This window comes from Sturnira hondurensis, unplaced genomic scaffold (genome assembly GCF_014824575.4).
Source record: "Sturnira hondurensis isolate 20B ecotype Veracruz unplaced genomic scaffold, ASM1482457v3 Scaffold0019144, whole genome shotgun sequence".
NCBI lineage: Eukaryota > Metazoa > Chordata > Mammalia > Chiroptera > Phyllostomidae > Sturnira > Sturnira hondurensis.
Window position 1 is genome coordinate 3,206,634 of NW_028091775.1, and position 24,487 is coordinate 3,231,120.

Below are 24,487 nucleotides of genomic sequence, written 5' to 3' on the forward strand. Positions count from 1 at the left end.
GTACGCCAAGGTGTTGTATATTAACTACTCTATATTTCATTTCTTACTAATGGTTATTTTAAATATTTGGATCCTGGGTGTGCCCCAGAGAAATTAGCCCCACCATTTTCTAGTCCAATAATTAATATGGAAATTCCAATGTTTCTAAGGATAATATGAGTTCATGATTTAGCCAGTCTGGCTCATTGACTAATCATTTCTAAGGATAGTATGAGTGATAGCCCGTGTTCCTGTTTTGCAAAAGGCCAACAAATTCTATAATTTTATGTATTCCTAAATTCGTCCCTCACAATATCTTTCAGACTTTGATTTCAAAACAGTGCAAGCATTTGGCTTACGCTACTCAAAACATTGTGTCAGCTCGACAAACTTAATGGGTGTTGGGGGTGACAGAGCGAAATCGGACGTTTCAAAAGCCTCAACACTTAGCCAAGCAACTTACTGTGACAAGATAAGAAAGCAAACTCCATTTATTTTGCATTACCATTTTTATTGTAGAAAAATGCACATTTAAGCAAAATAGAAACTATCTACTTTCAGCCCCATTGGCTACTGAAAATAAGTTTCTTTTATGAGGAAAATCCTACTTTTTCTCAGCCTTTCTCCTCTGTAAATTATAATTTTTTCCATCTCTCCAACAATGCCCCAACATATTCCAATATGACAGTGTTCTTCTTTGAGAAAAAGGACACATTTCCTACCGTGTTATTTTAGAGTGGGCCTTCTGAGGACAGACAGCTGGCAAGCATACGAAACTAGGTCAAATGGCACGGGGATTTTTTTTTTATGTGGGCAGCCAGTCTTGTGTTGTCATTTTCAGGGGCTGAAAATCTTAAAATCCAAAGCTCTGAGTAAATGGCTTGGTATGCCTGATGTTCCCCGCCAGACACCTTTCGGCTGCTTCCCTCACTTACACATCAGAAATGATGATGGGTAATTCTGATTGGAGGCAGCAAGGCCTACTGTCTAGTGAGGTGGTTTGTTTGTTTTTTTTTAATTTAAATTCTGTTGACACTAGCCCAGAAGGTAAATGCATCTAAATTTTTCTCAGGGCAGTGTGTGTCTACATCCGCTTCTCTACAATACACAAACAAGCAGATAATTGTAAAAGACGACCGTGGCATACAAGGAGCTCGCATGTTTAGTTGGTGACTATTTGATACAGCTTGGAGAGCGGTTCACACTTGAGCTGTCACTACTTGGTGTTAGAGACTATTTTAGTCCAATTGATTAGTGAAGTTAATAAACACACCCAGTAGCTGATCGTTCTTTGCTCACAAAAAACTGATTGGTCATTGGATTGGACTGACAAAAGTAGTGATTTTTTTTTCTCCATCATGATGCGACTTTGTTTTCTGACATTGATTTCCATTTTGCTGTTAAAGTGTGCTCACGGCCCCTTCTCTCCCTTGCACAGGACCAGTATCAGTTCTGCTATCGAGCCTCACTGGAGTACCTGGGCAGCTTCGATCACTATGCAACGTAGAAACCCCTGACCCATCCTGGATTTTTACAGCAGGCCCTTTGATACCCATGGAGTCTCTTCTGAGCCATACAGGGCACTTGAGAAGTCCTTCTTAACTTCTAGGTAACAACCACTTAGTGGGACTATTACACACACAACAAACTAAAAACAAACTTCCAGGTGGACCAAGAAATCACAGTTTAATAATCTAATCTGAAAATCTAATCCTGACTGATGAGGTATCTGGAGGATTGTATTTACAGATGCCTCGAAGATTCAAAATAAAGGGAAGAAGCAATTACAACAAAGAACCAGCATCTTGTTCGGGATTGCTTGCGAGGTACGGAGAGAAACGCGGAGAGCTGCGGTTCAGTGCAGGAGGTGTGCTGGTGTGGCTTCTCATGGTCAAACAAACTGCTTCGACCTGACCTCTTCCCACCATACTGCTCATAACAACATTTTAGGGGGAAAGGGAGGGGAATGTTTAAAGAGAAAGTCTTTGATTTAGTTTTTTAGTATTGTAAGATACTGCTTACCTGTGCTTCATTTTTAACTGTGTAAACTTTTTTTTTAACAAAATCTATCATTCGATAAAGTAAATTTTAAAAAGGTTACATAACTCTTTGATTTTTATTTCCAAATTATAGGTTTTTTTAAGCTGTACAACTGTTACCTGTAATATCTTGCTGTAGAAATATCAAATAATTGGAAACTTTGCACATTTTTGTGCAAGACTCTTAATCTACAGTATTGGTCTTATTACTTTTACACTTTGGTTTTGGTTGGTAAGAAAGTACCCTTTTTTCCAAATAATCAAAGAGAACTTCATTTTGTTTTTGGAATCAACAGGGAGGCGCAAAGTATAAAGTTGCTGCTAACATATATACATATATATCCGTATTTTATGGGGTGTCTATGTATATATATATAGACAGTGTGTTCATACAAAATGATAGATATAGCTATCATTCACTTCTTCCATGATTTAGTATTTTTTAAGGTAGAAAATCTATTATAAAGATTTTTTCAATTTGTCATTAATTTTACATTGGTACTTAGTATCATAAAATTTTAATTTTTTAAGGGAAATGAGGAATGCACATCAGTGATTGTCAAACCTCACCCTCTAATTTCCTACCCAGTCCCCCCACCCCTACAATCGTATTCACAAATACCATTTTGTTAGCCAGGCTTCCAACAAAGTCAATATTTCTAACAACTCTAGTGCAATAAAAAATTATTAAATATCTAAGAGGTGTGCATGTGGGAAAGGTCAGTGCATATCCCTTTAGGAGGGGAGAATGTTGTAATATATCAGCTATCAAGTTGTTTAAAAAGCAGTGTATTCAATCGTATATTGTCTATAGTATGTGCTATGAAACTTGCATTTATGATATGTAACAGGGGCAAAGCCAAACTCATGTTACTCTGTTCAAACATTTTTCCGGCATACAGCATTCCTGGGAAGTGCTGTTCCTTGTTTTCTTTTGCTTTTAGTTTTGCATTTAGAGTGCCTTATAATTGATGCCTATTTTACTAGCATTTCTTTTTAGCTTTTGGTTTGTATTTCCATTAGTTGTTCATATATGTTACTCTTCCTATTAAAGCATTATCTGTTTACCACATGTACAAAAACTCTTTGAATAATATGCATTCCTAGTTTTCAACCAAGTCCGGGATGTTAGTGATTGTACCAGCCCCAAGCACTTGGATAATCAGGGCCCTTCTTCCTTCTATAATTGTCACATCAGGAAAAGCTACTAGTTTTATTTATAATCCCTTCCAAATCTGCTCTGGAACATTCAGAAACTGCACCAAACTTATTTTAGTAACACACAGCATTGACAACTTTGGAAGATATTTGCTATTCCATTAGGATTTTTCTAAAAGAGGACATTTAAAAAATATCTCCCCCAAACTTTCCACTATTGTTACTCTAGGAAGCCATGGACAATGGCATGAGTTTGCCATATCTTACACAATTTTAAAGAATCCTCAAAATGTCCAAGGAACTCTGATATAATATTTTGGTTTAATTTTAGTTCCATTGATGTTCTGGCATACAAGGATTTTTTTTTTAAGTTTTCTACGTTTTCCCATCATTGGCAGGATGAAATCCAAGAGACCAAACACTTGCAAGCATCATATATGAGCACTTTTGTATTAAAAAAACAAAAAGAAAGAAAAAAAAAGAAAAAATGTATAATACTTTTTAAAAAAAAGTATCTAGAAGGCTACCTCAGAATGAGACTCTCTAACCTACATCAGAACCAGAGAAGAATGTGCACTACATGGGTCTGTTTCCATTTACTTTGTATCCTTTGGTGATTTATCCAAGTGCCAGATTACTCAGTGCTGTAATTTTCATTTAGCGAAACAACGGGGGTCATTAGACAGACATTGCATTATGCCAACATGCCACGCTGGACATGTAGCATCAGATGGTGTATTTGCACAGCAGCACCATTGTCCAAGGAGCAGTTTCTCTCCCCGAGACAAAAACTGCCCGTTTGGCAAAGGGACAAAGGAGAATGATCACGAGAAGAAAACGAACGGGATGTATACCGTAGATGAACAAGGCGGCGACTCTTCCACATGTCCGCTGTTCAGGAGCTGTTCCGAGAACTAACTCCCTACTGTCATTGATGTGCATTCCACTCTGTGCTTTTCTGTACAAACCATTCTAGTTTTCCTAGCCCAGGTAAACGTCGTTATCCACCATTTCCATAAACTCTCAAGTTTCCAATGATTTTCATCATCATAACCAGTACGGTGCTATTATTTACCAATGTATGTGTAGTTATGTATAATTTTGTAATTAGTTACAATGGTAAAAAATCAAAATATATAAAAAGTGATTTGTACAGAACTTTATTTTAGCTCTTTTTAAAAAATGATTTGCATGGTTAGACAACGGTGAGGACAGCCAGGGGAGGGAAGGGCCTCTAGGGAACTTTGCACTTTCTATACCTTTGTACTATGCACTTCCCTATTGATTCTACACCCAATAATGTTATTACTTGAACCCATCTGTAAGAATCTGCTTCAGAAATTCATTTGTGTGTATGTAAATAACACAGCGTAGAAACAGGAAGGGGAAAAATTCTGCAGTAATGTACAGATTTTTTTTCCTTTCCTGTTTATTTTTGGTTCTGCTTTGTTTTAGTCCCTCCTTTTTATTTTTACTTACCTTTTCTTTTTCCTTTCTGGGCGTTGGTTTCCTTTGGGTTTATGGGTGCCCTGATACTCCAGCAGAGATCAGAAGGCTACAGATCCATCCTATCCATCCGTTACGTGGCTTTGCCATCCAAGCTTGGAGTGTCCACAAAGATAATAACAGTTGTGTTCTTTGCTCTCGTTTTGGATGCATAGACTGAGAAATTTTAAAAAATTAACTTGTAAAATGGCTTGTTAAAAAATACAATTACCTCTAATCAGTAGTACGCGTAAATGTTTTACAGAATGAAAGGCGTGCTTTTTATTTTCTTACTTCGTTACATTGGTGGCGAAAGAAGTCTGTATGAAAATCAGTTCTTTGCTGACACAAGTTCCATTTGTTACAGATGAATTCTAATAAAAATGTCAGTGTTATGCAGCCCTGGTCTTTGCTTTTGTCCACTCAAGCACTTGGGTTTTGAACTGACTATATACACATGCCCTCTTCTCTGGTTACCTGCCTAGTCTCTTTGTAGTAACAGTAATTCCACTTACCAAGAGGCTACCTACAAATACCTGCCTTGAGGTGAGCACTTCTTCCTGATAAGCTGAGGCTCAGAGAAATAGTCTGGTTGAGTTCTCACAGCAAAGAAAGAGGTCTTGCTTTCATTGTGCAACAACCAACCGCTCTCATGTACCTAAAAATAACTCCATAATATGAATCCCTTAAACTCTGGGAACATAGCTAAGAAAAGCATGGCTTGCATTGTTTATTCAGTCAGTATTATGGAGTGCCAGTAATGGGTCAGAACTGTTCTAGGCATTAGTGATGCCACTGTAAACAAATGAGCTCGTAACCCTGCTTGCCTGGACACCACAGTCCAGAGAGAGAGGCTGACATTACATAAATCATTATTAAAATTGCATTCTGACAAGTGCTATGAGGGAAATCAGAGAACCCATGAGGTTAGGACTTTTCAATTGTGAGTAAAGGTCTGACTCAACTTGGCTTACACAAAATAAAAGTGTGTATGGGCTCACATATTAAAAGATTAGGAGTGCCCTAATCTTTTAATCAGGAACAAGTAGATTTGGGCCTCTGGTGATATCTTCAGCTCTTGGAGTCTCTCCCTGTCTGCCAGCCTTGTTTCTACCTTCTTAGTGTCGGCATTAAGCAAACTTTGTGTTACCTTGAATGTTTGGAATCTTACCACCACAAACCAGGCAAATGGAAGATGGTAGGTACTTACCCCACAGGATGGAAAGATATTATGGAATGGATCCTTCCTGGCCCTCGTCGACCTGACCTGAGATGAGCGATCATCTCGGGAACAGCAGTATGTGCTCACTGAGCCGTCAAATCAAGAAGGATTCAAGGTGGCTGCCGTCTTGCCAAATAGCAATGAACACAGTGAGACGAACAACAGGCTGCAGATCAAACAAGTTAAGGTGAGTCACAGCACAGCACAGCACAGGTGTGCTTGGAAATGTTACAATGAGTTGTTGCCATAGAAGGATGAGGAAATGAAACAATCCCATCATCCAAACATCATTTGGAAATCCTGATACTCAAGAGATCCTTTTCCCCACTCTTCCTTCCTCTCCACCCACTGGCCTTTAATTTTGCAGATTTGGTCATCTCATTGGATAGGCACACAATTCTAACAGGAAAGATGGGACAAAAAGTTCAGGGTGAATCTTAATTGATACTCTGATCACTGTGATGCATTATTTTAAACAGATATCTGATTGGAATGTCAAAGATGACAAAATATGAGTTACTTTCACCAATATACATACATGTAGGAATTATTCTTTGTTAACTGGCTGCTCTTTTACTTAATCACATTAATTATTAAACTCTATAACAGAATTTCAATATATTAAAGTATAACAATTTGCTAAATTACACATTTTAAAAATTTTAACTGATTTTTAAAGGATTTTTGCAAATATTAAGAGAATATATAAGAACTATGAAATGTGAAATTGTCTATTTTATTATTTATAATAATAAAATAAGGGTAGAAACACCCTAAGTGTCCAATAGGAAATGATTAAACATATATATGTGTGAAATCTTTTGTGTTAAATTTTATAAACATGTCATAATGCCATGTGTAATACATTATCATTTAGCCATTAAACAGTTAAGTCGTTTTGGGAGAAAATGACAAAAATGATTACAAGTTTTCAAAAGAAGGTATAAGATTGGTGTATATAAAAACAAATTACTGGAAAAACTACAGCAAAAGAATCTAACTAGACTATTATCTTACGCCATACACAAAAATTAACTAAAAATGTATTGAAGACTTGAATGTAAGACCTACAGCAATAAATATACATAGAAGAAAACAGGCACTAAGCTACCGGACATTGCTCAAAAACGTGTTTTTATGGTCTCAACTCAAAAGGCAAGGAAACCAAAGCAGAAGTGATAAACGGGAGCACATCAACCTGAAAAGATTCTGCAGAGCAAAAGAAACTATCAACAAAACTAAAAGGCAACCAATCAAACAGGACATCTGCCAGTCATATTTCCAATGAGGAACTAATATCCAAAATGTATAAAGGATTTATACAACTCAGTGACAAAAAATCGAACAATCTGATTTTAAAAATGGGCAAAGGACCTGGATAAACATATTTCCAAGGAAGACCTACGAATGCCCAGTGGACAATGGACATGAAAAGAGGTTCAACATTATTTGTTATTAGGAAAATGCACATAGAAACCATGGTAAGAGATCACCACACATGTCAGAATGGATGTCATCAAACAGATAGAAGATAACGAATGTATATGAGCATCTGGAAACAAGGAGACACTCATGCACTGTTGGTAGGAATGTGAATTGGTGCAGCCTCTGTGGGCATCACTGTGGAGATTCCTTTGACACATAAGATAGAACTACCACATGGTCCAGCAACCCCTCTGCTGGCTATTTACTCCCCAAAAGATACGAAAACACTAATGTGTGAAGATATATACACAGCCCTACATTCTCTGCATTTTTTACAATATTACAATACAATTTGCTTACATTATTTCGAACATGGAAACAACCTAGTTTTCCACTAATGAATGGATAAAGAAGTGACTATATCTATATAACTGTGTGTGTATATATATGTATAACTCAGCCTATAAAAAAAGATAAAATACTGCATTGTGATAACATGGATGGATCTTGAGAATATTATACTAAGTGAAATAAGTCAGACAGGAAAGACAAAAACAGTATGATTGAATATGCAGAATATAAAACAAAAAAGTAACAAACTACCTAACCAAACCAACAAAAATAAACTAGATAGAAACAGAACGTTGTTACCAGTGGGAAGAGGGGTCATTTGGGTGAAGAGGGTTAAATGTGTGGTAAAGGAAGGGAACTAGACTTCAGGGGGAGGGGGAGGCAGTGAGCATTCGACAGAGTGTACAGATACTGAATTATAATGTTGTGTACCTGAAATTTACATGTTATTATTCATTGTTACTTCAATACATTTCATTTTTAAAAAGAGATCAAGCACTTAATATCAGAAATTTGAATAGGAACATAATGCTTCAGAACATGCCAACATTAATACAACTAACGAGGGTTTTATATTCACAATTCACAAAAAACTCCCAGAAATAATATAAGAAAAAAAGCAGATAACCCAAGATAAGGAACTGCTAGGCTTGGACATTCACGTCACAAAAAAAGTGTAACCAAATTGCTCAAACCTATGAAAAAGGACTCAGTTTCATAAATAACCAGGACAATGCCAGTTAAAGCCACAGTGCGATACCTATACACACCCACCAGAAGAGCTAATACTGAAAAGACCAGCAAGATCAGGTGTTGGTGATGATAAAGAGAAGTACATCTGTGAAACGATGCTTGCTGGAATGCAGTTTTACACACACTTTGCCACATTGGTTAAGCATTGTACTGTAAAACTGCATAAATACATACTTTACCCAGTAGTTGTATAGGCTGTAATTATATAGTAAATAGCAATGTATATATAATAAGGGACCATAATAAGGCTCTCTCCATTGCAACATTAATCATAGAACAAAAAATTCTAAATAAGAAATGTCCATCAACAGTAGAATGGATAGGCATTTCAGTATCCTGACACAATGGAACACAGTCAATGACCAACATAACACTGAGCCAAAAAATGTCATATGCAACAAATGCATACTGTATGATTCTCAAGTGGTTTCCTCTTGGGAAGAGAAAGGTAAGTAGTGATTAGGAGAGCACAGGCAGACTTCTTGGGTATGGCCATATTTTATTTCTCAGCCTGAATGTAGCTCCACAGGTGTTTGGGTTTTTTGATAAATCACTAAGTTGTACACATTTTTCTATGTTATATGTCAATGAAGTTTTATTAATGACTTATCTATGCACTTATATACACCTGCATAATATAAATTGGTCTTCAAAATAAGAAAGATTGCCACACTTGGGATGGTAAACACCTATTATGCCTCACTACTGAGAATGGGGGACAAACAGAAGTGTACATAGTATTTAACTTACAGACATTAAAGTTGAGACGTAGAAGGATGTCCAGCTGATGGTAACTGTCACTGGAATAAACTACTAAGGAGGCTACAGACTGCTTACCTTTTGGGAATCTTGAAAAGGCATAATTATAGGGTTAGCATATACATTAATGGAAAACACTGAAAAAACCAACTGTGGTCAATTTTCAGTTGATTGTGTCATTGTCAGCGTACAGGATCCAGTCCAGTATTAAACCAAAAGGGATACTGGGAACAGCATGCACTTCCATAGAATGGTTAGGTGGGTAAGGACCACTCACTCATACCCTGTTGAGCTCTTTGATGTTAGCAAAATGTGGTATAGAAATATTTGTTGGTAAATTTTGGTGCAACCAAATTATCCTGCACTCTAGTTCTTTATTATCAATGCTTTTTTTCTTCCTACTAGGAACTGGAAATAAAAGAGGTAGATGAAACATAGCAACTTTTACTCTGCATTAGTGTTGCAGACCGCTCTTCCTGGTGTTAGGAATTGTATCTCGACCCCTTGTGGCTAAAGGCGAGGGGATAACCTTTGGAATACGAGCCGAAAGAGACAAAGCTTGTCTCTGGTAGCAAATGCTGCCTCAGTTTCCTCTCTCTGCCCCCAAAGCTTGGTCAGAAGTCAATGACGGGTAAGACCCCCTCACAGCCAGGGGCAACCTAAGCCAGACTTGATCACTTGGGAGGCCTTCATGGAGGACTGTGGGGGCGGGGGGTGCTGCAACAAAGAGCAATGGACTCCTCACCTCCCCACCCCCGCCCCCAGCTTTGACAGGGCCCGAGTTCCGTGTTCTCTGGGAGAAGTGCTTCCTGGCTCTGATCCCCTTAAGCCTGAATACCTGTTGGGGAGAGGTGCACCTCCTTGCCTTGCTAGAGCAGTGTCCTGGGGAAAAAAATCTGTCATCACAAAGACTTCCTGATAAACCTATGAAATCTGCTCTGCTAAGAGGGCTTTCCTTCATATGTTAAGGGTTCGAGCAGGAAACCCTAAAACTTTGTTCCTGACAGACTGACTCAGACTAAGCCCTCAGATTTCTTTGAAATGTTATCTACCGTTTGATCCTTGCTGCCATGTATTCCTGTGTATTAGAAACCAATAAAAGGCCCTGGAAGAGGGGGCTCGAGGCCTTTGTCTCCTCTGAGAAACTGGCCACAATCCCACAGCTTTTTCCCAGCAGGGAAAATGGCCACCCCTCCTCCCTAAGCAGATCACCTCATGTCTCGGCCACACTCACTCACTTTCGTCTGTGGCACATGGGGGGACTCGCGAAGAAGCCGCCCCCATACATTAGACTACTGAAATTTTAAAGTCTTAGGATTGAACTGCATGTAGGTTAGAAGGATATCTAAAATATACAGACAACTCATACAAGGAACTCATACAACTTAACAACAAATAGCAAAGAATCCAATTTAAAAATGATCCGAGGACCTGACATTTTTCCAAAGAAGACATACAGATGGCCAACAGACACAGGAAAAATGTTCAGCATCACTAGTCATCAGGGAAATAAAAATTTAGAAACACAATGAGAAATCACCTCACACTGGTCAGAATGGATATTATAAAAAAGACACCATGCCCTGACTGGTGTAGCTCAGTGGATTGAGTGCAGGCTGTGAAGCAAAGGATCGCCGGTTCGATTCCCAGTCAGGGTACATGCCTGCGTCACGGGCCAGGTCCCTGGTGGGGGCCAAATGAGAAGCAACCACACATTGATGTTTTCCTTTCTCCCTCCTTTCCCTCTCTCTAAAAATAAATAAGTAAAATCTTTAAAAAAAGACAACAAATAAGTGTTGGGGAGGATGAAGATAAAAGGAAAACAGTGTGCATCCTTAGTAGGAACATAAATTAGCGGAGGCATTACAGAAAATAGTGCAGAGATCCTTAGAAAAAGTTAAAAATAGAACTATAATATGACCCAAGTATTTATTTGAAGAAAACAAAAACAGTAACTTGAAAAGACATGCACCCCTATGTTCCTTGCAGCATTATTTACAAGAGCCAAGATATGAAAGCAATATAGGCATCCGTGGGTAGAGGGATGGATTAAGAAAGGTGATACATATATGCAATGGAATATTACTCTGTCATAAAAAAGTGAAATTTTGCCATTTTCAATATGAATGTATCTATAGAGTATTATGTTAAGTTAAATATGTCATACAGAGAAAGACAAATACCATGTGATTTCACCTACCTGTGGAATCCAAAAAAGCAAAACAGATATTCAAAATGAAACACAAACTCATAGCTACTGAGTACAAATGGTGGTCAGAGAAAAGGGGTGTGGAAGATTGGGCAGAACAGGGGAAGGTGATTCAGTTAAAAGGTACAAACTTCCAGTTTAAAATAAGTCACAGGGATGTAATGCGCAGCATAGAAAACAGAGTCAATAATATTGCAATATCTATGTACAGTGACAGATAGTTACTAAACTTATTATGATGCTCACTTTGTAATGTACGTAAATGTGGAAACAAAATGTCATACACTTGAAACTAATGTTGTATGTGAACTATAAAACACTTTTAAAAAATAAGACAAAAGTTATGAAATATACACATACATACACATATATATAGTCTGTCCAGGATGTATCCAGCCATGTAATATGAAAAATAGAGACATTTATTGAAGAAAATACAAGATAGAAGAAACATTATGCAAAGGGCAATAATGCCTCAGTCCCCTTTAAGTAGGCACCTTGGGACCTCACACAGTTCTCCCAAGTGCCATCAGCTGCCCTGTCATATCTTCTTGAATGTTATCAATATCTGAAATCTCTTCCCTGTCAAAAGTGATTCTAGTTTTGGGAAAAGCCAGAATTCACAGGGCACCAAATTGAGGCTGTAGGAGGGCTGAGTCACCCGCGTAATTTGATGTTTTGAAGAAAAACTCTGCACAAGACGTGATGCATGAGCAGTTGTGTTGCGTGATGAAGCTGCCAATCACCAGGTACCCATAGCTGCGGGCTTCTGTTCTCAACCAGCTGAACAGTTTTCACAAAAGAATGTTCAAGTTTAATGCAAAATTTGATGCAGATTTGTTGCTCTACTCACTCAGTCATTTTCAGTGCAACTGCCACACAGTGCACATGCTGCCTTAAAACTATCTAACCACCCCCACTGACTACTACAGCAAGATTGTCATCCTTCACACATGTGCATTCCAGCCCACTCTCCTTGGCTGCCAGGTTACATCCATGTTGTACAAACTGTTCTCATTAGTTGGACACTCACAATGGCTGGACTTTTTCTGGGCTTCATGTATACATTTACATATATATGTATACACATACACACATATATATAATTTTGCTCTAAAGAGCACCTTGAAGATGGGTTTCAAAAATTGCAGAGATTTTGACAATAGGTATCAATTAAGTGAGTTCTGTTTGCCAGACATTTTCGTTTGGCTGAGGAATCAAAAGTGAGTTAAATACAGCACTTACATAAAGTACATAATAGGGGAAATAAGATAATTAATCAGAACCAGATATGACAAGAACTTAAAAAGAGGTACAAACAGAATGTAATACAGTACAGGGGGTATGTGAGGTGAGATCAGAAAGGCTTATCTCATCAAACCAAACTACAAACTCTGAGATTTCAAACTTGTCATTGAAAATGTCTATCTTGTACACAAAACCCTCTATCCCAGCATTACTGTAAGCCTGGAAGAAGGGACAGCAATTTAATGGATAAAATCTAGGAAGAGGGAATTCCAGTGGAAGAAGTAAGCGGAGACAACATTTGGAAGCGAGGAATGTAGCGTAGGCCCCTACAGCCAGAAGAATCATGGGGCATGAAGCCCGGATGCAGGCTCTGTCTTCTCCCTGCAGCCTCGCTTTCCACCCTCCTTTCTTGGGGTTGTCACTCTTCCCCACAATGTTCCCACTACACCTCCAACAGGCCGGGAGAGCCCCAGGCTTCCTTCCAGTTTGCATCCAGATGGTACTTTACAAATTGTCTTTTTTGCTCCTGGGTCTTAGGAATGGGCCTCAGCTCCAAATAATATTTCTTAGGATTTTTCTCATTAAGCTCTCCCTCTCTCTAACTAGATCACTGGAAAGCATGTAGAATAAATGGTTTCTGTAAGAAGAATTTTCTGTTGGTAACCGGAATGTCTCATTAGAGAAATCAAATAAATTTGAGGAAATAACAAATTACGGTTTGTACTAAAATAATTTTTAGTCAGCAGTGCACCTGTGCTAGACAGCAGGTTCTTGTGTTAGGACAGGGTCTGTGATAAAACTAGGAGCCCTTGACCTGTGAGAACTCCTCTGGATGGGCCCATGGTCTACCCGGTCTCTGTGATTCAATTCAGTGTCAACTCCACTTTTGAATGTAGGGAAAGGAAATTTGTTTAACCTACCGAGATGTTCATCAGCCCATCCTCAGGAGATAGCCAGGGACCAGACAGCCCCTGAGATCGCCCTCTCCTGTCACAGCCAGGAAGGCCCCTTGCAGATGCCAGGGCCCGTCTGCACAGATGCTTCTAGAATGATAACCTGCAAATCCAGCACTGTAATATAGATTATTTGGCAATGGGGCTATACTTAGGGTGCTTTAGAACCCAAAGCACTTTCAGCCTGAGTCTGTCAGCATAGACTCTGAGAGGGGGCTTTATCATTATAGCAGGGGCAAGTAAACAGGCCGTCCTTCCCAGCAAAATCAACACACGGTATATATTTAACATGCCTGTTGGAGCAGGGCCATAAGTCACACCATCAGCTCTGAACAGTATAGACCGGGCCTTCCCTCATCACAATTATTAAGGGTAGAGAGCACACCTGGGCAGTTTATCATTGTGAAATGAAATTAGTCATTTGGTCTTCTAGGTTTTCTTGTGATCTTTTAGCCAATGAGGAGGATGCATGTAGACATGTCTCTACAGTCTTCAGTGGGTATTTCTGAGTAAAAGAGAGAGTGTAAGTGAGCAAATAAGAAATGGAATAAATCAAAGCAGAGCTTCTCAATACAAGAAAGATATAGCAGACGGCTCCGAGGGGCCATGATGGGTAAAACTAGGAACTCAGGGTGGAGCAATAGATGGAAAGATTTTTCTATAAGTTAGATTTGTCCGAAGAAGGGCTGACTTCATTAAGGTATTCCAGCAGAAGGTGATCAGCCACTTGCTCATGGATGCTACAAGGGAGACCAAGGTCAGAACGGGTGGCCTAGATGTTCCCTTAAGGCCCCTTTCATCTGCACATCCTCGAATAAGTCAGCTTCCCTCAGAATACACGCTAAATCACAGTCCATATGAAAGAGTTCATTCCTATTCACTCAGGGAAATATGCTCATTTTGTCCATAGCCCACAAATGGCTTCAAAGCTCCGTCATGTAAGCATCGGGCACAGGCAGGCAACCCGGCGGCTCTCTCACCTAAGAGTTTGGAGTATTTGCATCTTTTAAAAAAATACTGGATTGTCTCTGCTTCCGTAAAGAAACAGGGTAATTTATGGGAAATCTGTTTGAACTACAAACCCCATTTTGAATCCACTAAAGATACTTACTACACAAAAGAATCCAGTGACAATGCGTCAGGAATTTGGGGGTCACATTTTTATTTACCATTTTTGAAGCCATGTTATGGTCACCTGTAGAGGCAGATGGACTCGCACCAGCTTTGGTTCAGATGTCATGGCAGACGATACCACACACAGAGCAGGAGGGCGTGAAAGGGTTACTACTCACTGAGCTGAGGTGTCCGAGAGGACAGGGCATTGCTCTCTGGCAGGTCTGAAGTGTTTTGAGAGCGAGGAAAGAAGAGCGGCCTGGGTTTTTGCTGTGGTGAGCAGGGGGTGTTCGGTAAGAGTTACCACACGGCAGGAGCCTTATGGGCGGAACTGCCAGGCAGCACCAAAGGAAGAAGCGCAAGCTTTTACCTGTTTGTCCAGATGTCAGGCTCAAGGGGCAGAGGGAGAGTGAGGCTTAAGAGCTGTCAAGGGGTCAGTAACCAAAAGCTGAAGTCAAATTCCTGATCGCAGTTCATGATAGTGGACGCATTCTGCCTTTGCTCTGGTTAGCTCTCACTTGAAACACTTCCTAGGTTTGGAGAATCCACTGTCATGTGACTCTTATACAGAAGTATGGACTTGCCTTCCAGTCCTCAGGAGTCAAAAAATACAAGACACTGCCTCTCTGAAACCAAAAGGCTTAAGTGTGGATTGATAATCCAAACTAAGTCATGTAGGAGGTGACAGTTAATGTCCAGTGCTGACAAGGGCAGAAATACCAGTAGTGGCTGGCCATGGGGTGCTGACCAAACTCTTTTTATGGTATGATTTTGGCTACAGTCCTGGCAACCTGCCTCTCTTAATTATTTCCTATTTGTAAGTTTAGGTCTCCAGGCTTCCCATCTGTTTGTGAGCCAGATAACATCTCCCCACAAATTCTTTACTGCTTAAGCCTCCCAAAGTCAATGTTTGCTGTTTGCAATGAAGAATCAGTTAGTTGATGAGTCATACATATTCATTCATACACACAAACATGCACTCACACATACATGTACACACACAGAGTAGGTTAATACCGTTATAGAGTAAATGTCAGGGCAGATCAAATAAATGGCCGAACTGGCTTTTTGGCAAATCCTTAGTATGTTGTTCAGTAACTGGAGTGACTATTCCTGAGAGATATCTTCTCTAAAGGAAATATTGAGACAGGAAACTAGACATCCCCAATTTTATATTCAGCAAGTAAAAACAAACATCTGAATTGAAATTATTGACAAGTCAAATTATACTTAGTGAGAACAGGAGATAAGAAGATGCATAATGCAAGTACCTTTAATCATGCAAAGCAGTGAGTGTGTAAATATACTGATTAAGTCATGTATGAACATCACCTATATCTCGACAATATGAGGTTGAATTAATAGGCAGTTTCTTTGCCAAGAATGGCCAGAGCCTCTTCTGATACTCTGCTTTTTCAGTACATGTTTTATTGTTATTTCCTATAGAATACAGTCTTTAACCTTGAGGCAACAATTACTACAAAAAGGCTTTATATATATTTGTTATTGGATATTGTATTTACTCTCTATGTTGTTAAAGGAAATTGTATTTGTTAGAATGTTTGTTGTAGCAAATTGAATTTAGTCATCTAAGTTGTGATGTGCACATCGGTTTTGTGATTTCTCATTATAAATGACTGTGCTTAACAGTATGTTCTCCATTCACATAAATGCCTTGAAGTTGTTTCCTAGTCAGAGAGCATTATGACCCTTGGTCCATTTTTTTGTGCATTCCAGTTTCAAAAAACTACACTCGTAGTTCTTAAAGACTTATTTACAAAGGCAATAAAAATCTTCTTTCAGCCACAAAAAGGAAATAGAAGTCTTTGCCCCCTAATTGTAAACAGTGAGAAGTTAAACTTACCCATGCATATAAGTATAGTAGAAGTATCTGAACTATATACCTATATTTCTGAAAACATATATATGTCTATTATTCTAGAGAAAAGAGCAAAATTCATCTTTGGAGGCAGATGGTTTGGGAACTGGTACTCTGTTGGGCTTTTAGTTTATTAATATGAAGTCAACTCCTATTCAAAATGTGTGATGACTGAAATCCTGTAAAAGGTTGTCTCCTTTGTGAGGGGAGTTATCTCTGTAAAGTGCTGTGTTGACTGACAGCAACTGCCTACAGGATATTACATCAGCTGATTTTCCCTTTGAAATTGGTTACTCGCTTACCTAGCCTACTTCCTTTCCTTTGGGGGCATATACTTAGACTAAATCTCCCAGATACCCTTGCAGGTACGTGTGGCCATGTGACTGTGGTCTAGCCAATGGAAGATGAAGGTAAGTCGTACCCTGAGACTGATGCACAAAGAACTACCCTGGACCTCTATGTTCCATTCCTTTCCTTTGGCTCCGTGCAGATGAGCACATTATCCTTGGGAGCCATATAAAATTAAGAGCACAGAGTTCAAGGTGTGTCCCTGAATTACTGCTCAAAGAAGAGTTCAAATGTAAAAATCTATTTTGAATTTTATGTGGATGGGAAATAAATGTCTACAAGTTTGATTCATGACACATATCTGGTTCAGCCTGTAGGGTGAACTGGCCTCTGTAATGTGGTTTATAGTAAAGACTGGAGAGGCCCGTGGCCATTACAGTGACTGTGGAGGAGTGTGGCTTGGGGGTTGTAGGTGCAGTGATATGTGTTATCCAGTAAAAAGTGGTCTTTTCTGCACTGTCGTTCTATGTTGTTAAATATTATCAACCGGTCTTAGATACGTTCTGGGGGAATGAGAGAAGGAATAGTTTACACTCTGTGTCAGCATTGGAGTGGATGGCAGCAGGAACCTTCAAGGCAATGGGAGCCATCTAAGAGGTTGGGAGCAAAATAAGACCTTGTTAGAGATTTTTAAAAAAAAGTGTGAACAATGGAAGAATTCCCTGCAGATGCTTACAAATACAGAAGGGTGGAAACAGGATAAAAGCTGCAGCCACATGACCAGATTCTGCATCGCTGTGAAATTAGAAGAGAGATTGTCCCCTGAAGGCTAAAGAAATCAGCGTCTCTGAGTTAAACAGTTGTACACATGCAGCAAAATAATGTTTCAAAGTACGCAATGCCAGGCTAATTTAGCCTGACTCGCCATAGCTTCAGACCCCCGCACGCTCAGCAAATAAACAAAGGAGCATCACTGCAGTAGAGACAGCCCCACCCCCATCCCCATGAGCCACGTTCTGAGCTTCTAAATTCAAAAGGTGTCAACATGGTGTGAATCAGAAATGACTGGCTCAGTGATAACAGGAAAGATTTTTTTCCTCCAGATGAGGTAATGAATCTTGTAAGCTGAAGAAGCAGAAGTGCATAAAGTATAAAAAGTAAGAAAGAAGTCCTACAGGAATGTGTCTTGCCCACCACCCCTATTCTGTATAAATACAAAGGACTGAGGAGAACAGTAGAGAATATGATAGAAGATTGGGAGCTTCCAGAGCAGGAGAACTGGTGTCCTGCTTCCCTTATGAAATGTTTTCTTTTACTTACTTATTTTTTAAGAACTGAACTTGGCAAATATTTCCCAGACCACATCCTCAGTAATGACAGAGATCAGTAAAGGTGGTGACAGGAAAATCTTAGCATCAGAGGGGCCTAAGATCTTGAATTTCTTTCCTGTTAATGGAAAACACAGAAAGGCCCACTGTACCTAGAAGCACAGGACATTGTTGAGAGAGAGCCTGTGGGCCTGCCTGAGAATTCCCTGGCTGGGCCAGGGAGGAAGGCTCTACATCAGAATGCATGAGCAGACTACCCAAGCTGGAGACTGAGAGGGGACATGGCTGAATCCTACGTCAGAGAACTGAGTCAGTACCAAATGAACATCTGCAACCTGCCCAGTCACTACCTGAAGCAAACGATGGTCATCCTTGGGAGCAAAACACATACTGGACCAGGACAGCATCAATGACTGAGAAGAGATAAAACCATGAAGTGGACCATCTTTCTCAGCATCATCACTGGGCTTTTGCCAAAGACATTTGGGTCTGGATGGAGGTTAGAGGAGACTCTGGGCAGGAAAAGATTTGGGGAAGACTAATTAGAACTAAATCATAAACTAGAAATAACTGGATTATTACTGAATCACCTTTTAAAAAAAAACTAAAAATGATTGAATTATTTCCACTAGTAACAGAAATGGGATTGGCCAGATGCAGTCTTTTGGAAGGCTGACTTTGAGATGCAAATCTCCTGTTTAAAGGCAGAGGATTGAGTTAGAGAACGAAATGGTGATATAATTATACATTTTTTAAGATAGGGAATTTCCTAGAATTTTAGGTCAAAGCCAGATTCTAAGTGAGGTGTGTGTGCCTACAGGGATCAGAGTAAAGGTATGTGGAGAGAAAGATGGACAGGAGATAGAGACCTCAAACTCAGGCACCCAGACTGCCCCACCCTGAAATGGAGAGGCAAATGAGGAAGTGGAATTTGTCATCACCTCCTTCCTTCTTCCCTTTTTATTTCCCAGCAAGAAAGATAACTCAATACCTGCATTACAATAATTCAGCATATACGATCCATCCTCCCTCTTGCCTTCTCTCCTAGATGACCGGTACTCTCAGATTCACTGCGATCTTCTTTGTTGTTTCATGCTCAAGAACACTATTGGCAGTTTCATTTAATTGGCAAAACCACGAAGCTCCACTTAAAACATACCGTTCCTTAGCTCAGGTGGAACTCTTACTGTGCAGCCCCGAGATGCTGCTGCTGGGGGATTCAACTGGTGGTGTCAAAGCAGCACTGAAAACTCTCAGGCATTCTCTCCTACAACTTGGGAATCCTCTCCGGGAGGCCTCGGCAGTGGAATGCATAGTAGTGCTGGAGTGGAGGAGGAAGGGGGCCCCTCGCCTAAAGTCCTTCACCCAAAGAAATGACAAGGAAATAGAGAGACAGTGTCAGTTCTGAAAAGAACTAGGTGGCCAGAGAGCACGATAGGCAAGAGAGGCTCTGCCCACAAAAAAAGCCTTTGTTCTCAACAACGATCCTTTTTGCCCCCTTAAATCCCATGAGGTGTCACCGTGCGGTTATCTTAGGTCTCCTATGTAAGTATGTTCTAATCAGAATTCCTTTCTGTTGGACATGTTAGAACATCTAACATGCTAACTCGTTACCCCTTAACATCTTAAAATGCTGAGATGCCTAAAATCAATTGGAAACCTGAATGGAGAGAGGGAACAAAGTAACTATGCGGGATTTTTTTTAATTCCATATTTATTTGGCCCAAGAATCAATATTTTTTTAGAATTCCAATTAACCTCTTGTGGAAATCTAGGGCTCCAAGGCATACATCTATGAAAGTATTGATAAATATTAAACTCCCAAGGGAAAGAATATATCCAAAAGCTTGACTGCAGCATTTCCCACAGAAGTTGAATTCTTAGAACTGTATTTATGCATAGTATCCCTCTGCAAAAGCATTCTATGCTTAAACAGGTTTTGGGAAAACTGCCCTTGCTAGAAGTTATTTGGCTTTTTGTCCACCTAAATGCCAATGGATTGATCTATGTCTTTGTATCTTATCGCCTGTTTGCAGTGTAATACCTTGTGTTTCTGCTAGCTGCAGGAGAGGTTTTACATAATAATCATTCCCATAGTTCCACACCCTTAATGACACCTTGAACACAGAAGGTGCCCCAAAATGTGTGTTGGCTAAAAGAACAGAGGATAATATGGCAGCCACAGCCAACAACAGAATGTAGTCCTAGGCAGAAGAGAGGCCCCCTCCTGTCTCCACCCTGATGAAGAGCCTCCCGTATCTCAGCAGAGCCGTGCCATCTGTGATACATACGCCCAAGCCTTTTAAAAGCCACACTACAGTCTGCCCCTCTTTCTGGGGTGTGCGTTTTGTATCTACCTGGTGAAAAAGAGCAAAACCCTTCGAATGAGATTAAGTGATGCCCAGGGGCTAAAACCAAACTTCTGAGATGTTATCCAAGGCTGGCTTAGCATGTGGGGTTCTCGCCTTAAAGACCCGCAGCGATATTTCCTTTGTGGAGATAAGTGATCCTTAGCCCCGTGAGCAGGTGTCACCAGAAGGGTGGTTTGTGGAGCAAAGGAGTGCCCAGGCCTTTGGTAGCTTCTATGGTGGTTTTGATAGGAAGCCAAAGAAGCTGGCACTCATGGGCAACCTTCAACTGCTTGCCTATATCGTCCTTGGGCTAAGAAAGCCACCCTGCTTAACATAGACTTTCGAAAGTAAGATGACCACCTTTCCTCGGTGTCGTTTCGTCATTCCACAGCTCAAATACGGTTGTCGAAGAAGAAAGCAGTTGGCCTGCTTATGATTGTTGTTCCCGGGAGCCCAAATTATCCCAAGGTATCTCATTCCTGGTATTTCTAGCTATCAATTTGTGAACGGAAGAAAAGGAAAGGACACATCTTTCATAAATGTGTTCATTGTTCACTAAGCAACAGTTATTTTCTCTATGTCTCAAGAATTGCTGCATTGCCTCAATAATCATATACCTGGCTGACTCACACCAACCTTGGACACATAAAAAGCTGCTTCAGTTTCACCTCTGGCAGTCACATAGGTTTCTGCCAACCACTCTCTCTGCTACTCCTGAGCTTTCTGGAATCTTAATCCCACACTGGCTCTGTCCTTAAGCTTCTGCTCTCCTTCTAACTAGTTAGGTTGTATATCAATCGACTTCTTAAAAGAAACAGAACCAAGAGAAGATAAATACAAGTAAGACCTATTGCAAGGAACTGACCCATGTTTGTGGGGCCGATAAGGCTAAAATCTGACCAGGAGACTGGAAACTCAGGCAAGATTTGCCCCTGCAGGTTGAAATCTGCAGGGCAGACCAGGAGGTTGGAAAATCGGGCTGGAGTGGAGGCTGCAGTCTCGAGATAAAAGTGGTAGGGCATCCCAGCAAGCCGAAGCGCAGACAGATTGCTCTGTTCCTATCTTAAGGCAGAGTTACTTCTCCAGGAAGTCTGTTTCTGCTCTTCAGGCTTTCTACTGATTGGATAAGCCCCACAGACACAGTCAAGGGCAATCACCTTTACTTGAAGTCCATTGATTGCAGATGACTATAAAGTCAGTGGATTATAGATGTTAATTACAACTCTAAAACACCTTCACAATGTGTTGACTAGTGTTGGACCAAACAACTGGGTACCGCTGTCAAGTTGACACATAAAACTTAACCATCACAGTTTGATATCCTGGATTTTGTATTTTCCCCCCTTAATAATAGTGTGGGGTGTAAATTTCAGTCCCTGGTTTCACATCTTTGAGCGACCACCTACATCAGGTTTGGGGGTGGGGAGAGACTCTGAAAATGGCAATGTACATGTATAAGAAATTTGGACCCAAACCTCAAGGAACTTCTGATGTAGGTAAAGAAGCATTACTTAGAATTACTTAGATTATACACCTAAGTCTCTACAATAGGGAGGTACAGGTATACCTCGTTTTATTGTGCTTTGCTTTATTGCCCATCACAGCTGTTGCACTTTTTAATAAATTGAAAGCCAGACCTTCCACTAGCAGGAAAGATTATGACTTGCTTTATTGCAGTGGTCTGGAACCAGCCCTCAGTCTCTCGGAGATGTGCCTGCTCATGCAAAATGCTATAGTGACAAAAAGTGGGGTAGGGGGATGGAAAATGAGAGAAAGGGAATTCATAAAGTTGAAATGATATATTCCCTGAGGAATATAATGGTTTCAGGTGGACAAATGGCATGAAAGGACGTCCATTTGCTCGCTCATCTGGAGAGGAGGAGGGGCAAGTAAAGTAGAACATGGGAAGAAAGGATCCAGAACAGACTGAGAAGGACGCTAGGGTAGCTTTTGTTACCCTATAGGCAACAAAAACACAAAAATGTCACACAAAAAAGGGATAGAGTGTGAAGGCTCCCAGGTACAAGTCTTGAGAAAATGGGAGATGAGGAAAGAGGCAGCCTGGCCAAGGCGGCCCCGCCTGGTGTTTCAGGCTGAACATGAGTGGTGCATTATCATCATCCGACGTTAGCATTAGCTGGCACCTTCTCACGGGAGCCCTGCCTTCTTTACCTGGAGGCCAGAGGAAGTTCGCCCAATTTGTAGCTTGTCATCTGCTGGGATTTGCAAGCTTCACTCCATTCACAGCCTCCTTAGCTTTGAAATGCCTTGGGATTTCTATGGCTGGGCAACCTTGGTGGCTGCCCAGGAGGTCAGCTTGAGTTTGTGAGTTGTCCCTGACATGCTTACCGCCCATGACACCTTTAGCTTATTGACTTAGTTTATCAAAAAAAAAGGGTCTTTTTCCTTTCAATTGAAAACAAAAAACAAAAACAGGGGTGGAAGGTACAGGTGAAGGGGAGAGATTCACTCACTGTTTGATTTGGTGCTGATGTGGCTTCGAAATTAAGTGTAATTTTCTCCGATAGATGAAGTTATATAACTCAAGCAAATATTAAAAACTATTTCCTGAGATGAAGTAAGGCTAGAATCAAGACTTATGTCAAGTGAGGTTTTATGTTGCTTACTTAAGGTGCCATCACAGAGCATTTCCAATAACGTGAGCTTCAGGAAATTGACTTTGGAGGCCCAGGTACAAGTAGAGCAGTGTAACTGGGAGGGGCCGGTCACTCATGTGCAACCCCTTCCCTTTGCTCTGATAGTCCAGAGTATTGACCAGGCGCCTTGTTCATAAGCTTCTAAGGTGAGGATAAAGAAGTTTGAGTCATTGAGATGCTTCAAGGCTTTAATATTATTTCTTAACTTTCCTCAAAAGACCTCAGAGGGCAGAGATTGTCTTTCCGCTCCCACTCAACACAGAAGCAACCTTAATTTCTCTCTCTCTCTCTCTCTTTTCTTCCTCCTTCCCCCCACCTTGCTTTGGGTAAAAATAAATAATTAAAAAACATACAAATAAGTACTTCCAGATCTATAATCCACTTCCATGTGGTCACCACACTGTTTGCAGTAAGCACAAAATTCAACTGGAGATCCACATCTTTGCATCTTTAAATGGGGTTTCAGAGAATGGATGAAAGAATCAAAATGCCCTCAAAGTCTTGTGACAGCAAAGTTCACTTATTTCCATGCAATTTCTCCACCCTTGGAAGGGCAATATCCTTAGAGAAGAGGTAGCAATTAATCAAAATAATAGTGCCCTTTCAACTCCTTAAGCAATATGATGCATGCTAAACTGGTCTAAAGAAGATGAAGAAGCCCTGACCGGTGTGGCTCAGTGGGCTGGTGCGGTCCCATGAACTGAAAGGTCCTGGTTCAATTCCAAGTCAGGGTATGTTCCTGGGTTGTGGGCCAGGCTTCTGGTTGGGGGCTTGTGCAAAGGGCAGTCAACCAATGTTTCTCGGGCACATCAATGTTTTTCTCCCTCTCTTTCCCTCTAAAAATAAATAAATAAAATCTTTATTTAAAAAAAGCTGACGAAAAGCAGTAAGGGACCAAGACTAATTCATAGAAAAGGTCCTGAAAGAGGGACATTTTTTTCTGTGCTTAATTTTCTACCAAACAATAGTTCAAGGCGCTCCCTCACTCCCTCCCACCTCCGCCCCTCTAACAGTGACACTGCTAAACGTGGGCTGGTTTCAGAAGTGACTTCGTGAACACAGGCTTGCCCACTGGGTGTAGTTACCATGCAAAAAGTACTATTTAACTCAGCACTTGCAAAAGCTTCAGTTGGTCTTCCTCATTCCATTTTGTGCTCAAAGTTCAGAGAAAACTTAGAATTACCAATGTCACTACCTGAGAGATGATTTCAATGAGCCAATTAGAATCAAACAAGGTTTCTTTTCTGAAATTTTCTTCAATTCATAATAGTCTTCAGAACAATCTCGGTT

At 40.3% G+C, this 24,487-nt stretch overlaps 1 protein-coding gene across 23 annotated transcripts in view; it reads left to right on the forward strand.

Annotated features, from left to right (window-relative positions):
* Nucleotides 1-5,060, forward strand: part of PTPRD (protein tyrosine phosphatase receptor type D) — a 520,593-nt gene extending 515,533 nt beyond the window's left edge. For all 23 annotated transcript variants that reach the window (XM_037070904.1, XM_037070905.1, XM_037070912.1 and 20 more), the window contains one exon: nucleotides 1,418-5,060. In XM_037070904.1, coding sequence (XP_036926799.1) covers nucleotides 1,418-1,486 — 69 coding nt within the window. In that variant the 3' untranslated portion in view covers nucleotides 1,487-5,060. The remainder of the gene's footprint in view (nucleotides 1-1,417) is intronic.
* Nucleotides 5,061-24,487: the final 19,427 nt, after the last annotated feature.